Genomic DNA, 7,244 nt, shown 5'->3' with positions numbered 1-7,244 from the left:
CAATACAAGATATAATTACTCCCCTCCCTTTGCTGCCACTTTCAAATGTTCACTTGTCTTCTTTGATACCTTTTTTTTTTAATGCTGCAAATTAAGGCTGAGACCTTCACTAGATAGAATTTGACAAAATTTATTGGAAAACTATTCTCCTGTATAATTTTAGTTCTCAGTATAATTTTAGTAATACTAACCATTATTTCTATTCATAACAATCTTAATAGTTATAGAGTAAAAAAAAAAACTATTAACTTTGATGTTGGCCAGTGAAATGTTTCTTGATAATGATTTATAAAATGATAAAACATATTTTATAAAGTCTTATGAGCTATTGATATATCAAAAGGAGAAAAAAAATAGTTGCCTGAAAAAACAACTCAGTAACAACTGATTTTTAATTAATAGTTTAATTTTTCATATTTAAAAAAATGTTTATTCATATATATATATATAAATATCTGTGTATATGTATATATATATAAATTATTAACTAAAATGCTCTTCATTATATTTAGTCAGTAACTCAAAAACCTTGACCATATTTGAGTTAATGTTGCTTAAGTCTCAACTTGCAGCAAGTCATTAGCTTGGTCACTGGTTGAAAAGAAGTAAAGTTAAACATTGTGTATAATAAAAGGATCTGTTTGTGATCCAGTTATTTTAGTTGATCTGTTGGATTTTCTAAAAGTCTGGTTTGGGAATAGGCGTAACTACAACATTGTACATTTGAAAGACATAGATTTTTTTTTTATATGAATGCTCATCCCTCCAACTGAGATGTTTATCCTTGTTGCATTAGTGTGTGTGTGTGTGTACCTTGTTATAACCCTATTTATTTCTTGCCTTGTTCTTTCAAATGACATGTTTGTATTCAATGATGGTCACAGTGTTTCATATTAAATAGTACAAAAATTGTATAAAAAAAATAATAATTATAGTTGTAACATGCCAGTGTATGAGTTTGTGTGTGTGTGTCAGTTTAAAATATCATGGTCACTAAGTTAAGTCTTTCACTGACCTATGAATCTTATCTCTCTATAGTGTCAACCAATCTGTTTGTGTACATTTTGTTTAAAGCCACAAATGTTACAGTAAAAATAATTAAAAAAAAACAAAACATTAATTGCCAGATTTGTCCAGAAAAGAAAAAAGTACTGCTAATAAAGTATTGTTTTGTCGCTATTAAATTTACATTTATGCATAGGATAATTTTTTGAAGATAAACAACCATGATTTGCTGAATTTATAATTTATTTGAATATATGTAAATATGTAGGAATAAAATGATTTTTTTTTTATTTGTGATAAGTGTTGGTTTTTTTTAATGACTGTGAATTGTCTATGCATATAGCTTAATATTTTGTATACATTTTTGCTTGACATAAATTAAAACAAACAAAAACAAATAAAACTATTTTACTCAGAAACACACTTTATTTTTTAGTCTTGTATATTTCAATTAATAAAGAAAATCATGCAAATGTTCAGCAGATACCTGTACATGGACAACACAGAATATCTTGTGCACAATATTGTTGGTTATTCTAAGGTATGAACAAGTATGGGACTAGGTTCCAGTACTTGACTTGATTGTGACATCCATTGATTCATTCAGCTGATGATGTAGGTACTAACTGATCTTATATAACAATGGACAAAAAAAGAGGACCACAAAATGATTGGGCTAAATGAGCAACTAAAAGATTTCACTACAAATATAAGTTTTAATACAAACAAAATAAATCAATATTGAAAAAATGTCATACTAGTGATTCATACATGAACCATTTCTTTGTCCACATTGATTTAAAAATAAAAGCTTAACAATAATCTACTTCCTACTTGACTACTAATTGTCTACAAATACAAATGCAGACTTTGAATGTGAAGAGAACAGTATTGATAGTTAAGATAAAAAAAAGTGTAAATCTCTTTATTTTTTTGTATCACAGACAAAATTTGTTTTGATTTTAAAAACTTAAGGAATAGAAAAAAAAAAAGGACAGATGTCAAAATAAAAGGTAAACAATACTGATTGAACAAATCATTGAAGAACTTCAAGAATAACAATCCTTGTTAATACACACACACAAAATAAGGACATCCGTGACTTGTAATAATACTGACATTAATATTCAGTCTAAGCAAAATAGATATTAGGTTCTTTAAATTAAATCATTTCTCTTCTGATAAATTATTAAACAAGAATAATAAAACATATCACACAGAAATAATTATAATGCTGATCGATTAGACTTAAATATTTACTTCCTGCGTCAACTATACATAACTTGATCAAAGAGTTATAACAGCACAAAATGGAACACTGAACTCAATAATGATTGTCTTAAGTCCCTGCATTTGCATTGTAGCTGACAGCACTGATCTGCAACTAAAATTTAAAAAAAAAAAAGACTAAATTTCTACCCAAGATACCATAAGTCGTATTTCTTATTAACCTACCACCTCAAACTGACCCAATATAAACTGCAATGTGGTTACAAAAAACAAAACAAAATAAAACAACATTGAACAGTGCAAAATAATGAGTGCAAATATGGAGCAATCAAAATAAATCATGCAAGTTGTTCTAAAGAAAATGAAAAATACATAGCAAAAAAAAAAGTATAAGAACTGGACGGATTGCTAATACTTTTTGTCAGAACTACTAGTATAAGTTGAATAGAATGTAACATGCAGGAATAAATATAATAATACTTTTAATATGAGACTCAATAGATCAAATAAATTTATAATTAATAAGACAGTTCAAAAAAATAAAGGTTTTATTTAGAAAATAGATTTGTCATTACATAAAATAAAAGGCTCAACAGCCTGTAGCATGCAAATGAAGTATTGTTAATAAAAAAAAAATTAGTACAAAAATGTTTTTAAAAAATATCATTAAAAAAAAACAACATCATAGAAATAATGTCTACAATGAATGAGCAATATAAAAAAAAATAAAGTTCATCAATTATATCACAGATTTGGTCAGGAATTTTCATTGTGCATAGGAAGGGGCATAACTCTTGGAGTAAAAGTTAAACTAAGAACTAAACTATCACATCAGTTGTAACAGTGTGATTGTGATGGTCTCCCTTAGACCTGAACAGTACACTCACTTATACCGGACACATTCCTCCTTTTAAGTGACACTAGTCAACAGAAGCTTACAAATTTACAATTATCTGATCAAACAATGAAAACAAATAATGTGTGGTACTTATACATTGATAATTGTAACTTTCCAGAACCGAATTTCATCTATAAGTATTTCTTTTTCAAAGAACTTTCTCAAGTGATCAAAAGGATTGTGAAAATTTTTTTTTTATTCAAATGAATGATGTATTGCTAGAAAATAAAATCGCATCTCCTGTTAACATTTAAGTTTTATTTCTTCCTTATTGTTTGAGTTTGCGTCTAAGAATTGGACTACGAGTGGGAGGATGGTACTGAGGGGTAGAGGAAAACCCTACTCTCCCAGGGGACATGTTCCTCAATGGTGATCTTTTACGTGGAGTGTAACTACGATTGTAGCTCAAACTTTCATCTAGCTTGCGCGACTCCTGCTCCAGCAGAATGGGGTCAAGGTTTGGGTCATGGATGATGGTGGACAAAGAGCTGTCCAGGATTGAGCGCAGGTCTCGAATGTCATCTCCAGCACGGGTTGATTTCGTGATGTACTGCTGTCGTTTTCTCAGTTCTTGACTAATCTGGTCTTTGAGCAGTGCATTCTGAAAAGTGATCAAGTTGAGCCTATTTATTTGTCCAGTTGTACAAGTCATTAACTTCAACATTTAATCAAAATAATAACCAGGAAAGATGCAAAGCCTTTTCAACCTTAGAGTGTCTTACAAACTTACTTGTTCTTCCAGCCCTTTTACTTTTTGGCGATGGGATTTCTCACGAGCTTCAAGGAGTCTTTCAGCTTGTTGCTGGGCACTTCGGAGTCTCTCAGTCTCCATTTCTGTTTCTGCTCTATGGCGAGTTGTCAAATCAATCAATCTGTAAGAAATATAGTTCAAAACTTTTAGATTTTAGATATTAAATGAGGTTGAATAAAATCAATGTAAGCATTTGGCTACTTAGGTAATTAAATGAAAAAATAATGTTCCATTCTTGAAATTTATTCAAATACTAGGCATTTAAAAGCTTTTCTTAGGCTAATGGACATGAATCTTACCATTACCTTAGCTAAACAAGAGTGAACTTTATCTGTTATCTTAAGTTCGCTAAGCACAAGGTACATCAACAATAGAGTTTCATGCCAGTGATGAATCAATTACAAGTGTAATGACTAAACTACTAAAGATGACAACACCACATTGTTGTTTCATTTAACTAAATTTTAAACATCACCACAAAAAACAATATTTTTTTGTAAGTTATCCCAGATTTTAAAATAAAAATTTATAAGGCCAAATTAAAGCATGTGAATTGAGAGAATGAAGTATACATATTTCTGTCAATGTGACCACCACCTTTTTTTTTTTGTAAAGAATATAAAACCTTATTATATTAATTCTGAAGAAAGTGAGCATATTGATGCAATAATGGATAACGAATATAGTAAGGGTGCACAATCTAAATTCAGAATAGTTTTTAAGTATCATTAGAATGTCTTTAACCCTTTGGACCCTCGCAGTTCCCTGCCCTTAGTTTCCTATTCCCCTAGGATCCTGGGGAAAAATTACGCTTTACATAAGCATGCTCAAAAACAAACTACTGGTATTAAAACTTTTAAATGAATAATTTTATTACAAGAGAAATTTATTAGTATCTTCATCTCCTATATTCTTTCTTGGTATGTCAGTCTTCTAAGCATGTAGACCCCTAATTCCTTTGATGAAACTGGTGCCGGTATAGATGTAGATCTAGTGTCTTCATTTACTGTAACTGTACTGATTTCATCTAGATCTAGATGATCATCAAGTCAATCTCCATTTCACTATCATTAGTATCATTGTAATCATATTCTAGATCTAGTTCGTTTCTTAGAATCATTGATGATATTGTTCCCTGCTTCATGCATAGTTTATTTTATTTGGATAAGATTACAAGTACTTGAATCAATAAAGTGTCTTTTCATTTTGTAATTCAATTTATCATTTAAATACACAAAACTCATGGGTTCGAGATTATTGTCATTTACCATAAAACGATAGTTCTACGCGACATGCTTTTTTCCTTGCATTTTAAATTACAGACACTAGGTTTAAGGTAAGGTGCACGAGACAGATATGGCGGGCTGGTAAGGCGTGGATTTTTATGTCGGTATGTCGGGTTCAAAAGGTTAAAATAGTTTTGCATGGCATAATAAGGTTTTACATTACTAATTGTTCTCCATTTCATCCCAAATCAATAGACAGACCAGGTGAAAATGCATTAGAGATAGCCACTATGAGCCCATGGTGTAAAGTATGACCCAACACATATGAGATCATGCAAACAGATACCAGTGAACAAATATATAATGTACCTCCTCAGGTGATCCATATTTAAATCTGAGAGGCTAGAGATCAAGTTGAAATAAGTTTGATATTGACAATTACTTAACAAAATGCAAAAGATTTTAAATTGTCTTATGACTAGAGATTGACAAAACTGTGTTGTTTTGTTTCTGTTAAATGCCATAGGTTTTATCTAGCAATTACAGTTAGCTATGTTTATATTTCATAATTCATTAAATAACCAATTCTATATACAATTTTTATGAAACCCAGTTAAAAACTCAATTATTTATTAACTAGATATTACTTTCTTCTTCTATCCAGATATTTTATACATTTTAATAAACCTAAAAATGGTAAAAATAATTCAAATTTAGTTTAAAACAAACCAATAATGCAAAAGAAAGAGTCGATACAAACATTTAGTATATATCCAATTAAGAATATGTTATTCTAGTTCCTATATTGGGATCAAGATCAACTGATATCCTTCAAATGGACATTCAATCTTCTTATAACAGTATTAATACTTTTGCAAAGTGAAGTTGATTAACAGTTCAATTGGAAACAGTAACTACTGATAGACAATTACCTCTGTGCATGGGCTTGTTCAGCTTCAGCCAGCTGTGCCTGCATCTCCTGGAGCTGCCTCTGAAGGTTGATGTTGTCTTCTTCCAATCTGGTCAGTGTCCTGTCTACATTATCACGATTGTAGAGAGATTTTTGGGCAAACTCTTCTGTCTGTAGCTTCTCTCTTTCAACCTTTAATCAAAACAATGTTTTCTGAATGTTTTAAATTTTCATTCCTAATCCAACTATTCAATCATTAAATTAGTATAAGAGCACTTAGGATTGAAGAATTAGTTGAGAAATATTTAAAGTCCAATAGCAACCAGAACATATTTTGTTTATATATTGAGAACTCGTTAAATTTATTTGCAATAAAAACATGTTCTGAGGATTAATATTCCCAATTCAAACTTTTAAAAAATTGCTTTTTAATATATTTTTATATGAATGATATCTGTCACTATCATTAATGACTTCAATAATAGATCCATACAAAAATTACTTTCCCTTCCTCCTCTGAACCATTTATTGGTGAATCAGTTATAAGTGAACCCATTATCTAGTGAACCATTTGTTGGTGAATCAGTTATAAGTGAACCATTTGTTGGTGAATCAGTTGTAAGTGAACCCATTGTCTAGTGAACCATTTGCTGGTGAATCATTTATAAGTGAACCCATTGTCTAGTGAACCATTTGTTGATGAATCAGTTATAAGTGAACCCATTGTCTAGTGAACCATTTGCTGGTGAATCAGTTATAAGTGAACCCATTGTCTAGTGAAACATTTGTTGGTGAATCCCTTATAAGTGAACCAATTGTCTAGTGAACCATTTGTTGGTGAATCAGTTATAAGTGAACCGATTGTCTAGTGAACCATTTTGTTGGTGAATCTGTTATAAGTGAACTCATTGTCTAGTGAACCATTTGTTGGTGAATTAGTTATAAGTGAACCCATTGTCTAGTGATTTATTTGTTGGTGAATCTGTTATAAGTGAACCAATTGTCTAGTGAACCATTTGTTGGTGAATCAGTTATAAGTGAACCGATTGCTAGTGAACCATTTTGTTGGTGAATCTGTTATAAGTGAACTCATTGTCTACTGAACCATTTGTTGGTGAATCAGTTGTAAGTGAACCCATTGTCTAGTGAACCATTTGCTGGTGAATCAGTTATAAGTGAACCCATTGTCTAGTGAACCATTTGTTGGTGAATTAGTTATAAGTG

The 7,244-nt window shown here is 30.5% G+C and overlaps 1 protein-coding gene across 8 annotated transcripts in view; it reads right to left on the bottom strand.

Moving 5' to 3' along the window:
- Positions 1-1,409: 1,409 nt before the first annotated feature.
- The window catches only part of LOC106067583 (rootletin-like), an 80,533-nt gene continuing 74,698 nt past the window's right edge, over positions 1,410-7,244 (bottom strand). For all 8 annotated transcript variants that reach the window (XM_056008194.1, XM_056008199.1, XM_056008201.1 and 5 more), the window contains 3 exons: positions 6,043-6,212; positions 3,864-4,005; positions 1,410-3,734 (listed from right to left, as the gene is read on the bottom strand). In XM_056008194.1, coding sequence (XP_055864169.1) covers positions 3,402-3,734; positions 3,864-4,005; positions 6,043-6,212 — 645 coding nt within the window. In that variant the 3' untranslated portion in view covers positions 1,410-3,401. The remainder of the gene's footprint in view (positions 3,735-3,863; positions 4,006-6,042; positions 6,213-7,244) is intronic.

This window comes from Biomphalaria glabrata, chromosome 13, assembly GCF_947242115.1.
Source record: "Biomphalaria glabrata chromosome 13, xgBioGlab47.1, whole genome shotgun sequence".
Classification (NCBI taxonomy): domain Eukaryota; kingdom Metazoa; phylum Mollusca; class Gastropoda; family Planorbidae; genus Biomphalaria; species Biomphalaria glabrata.
The sequence above is the reverse complement of the archived record's forward strand: the minus strand, read 5'-3'. Positions and strand labels throughout refer to the sequence as shown.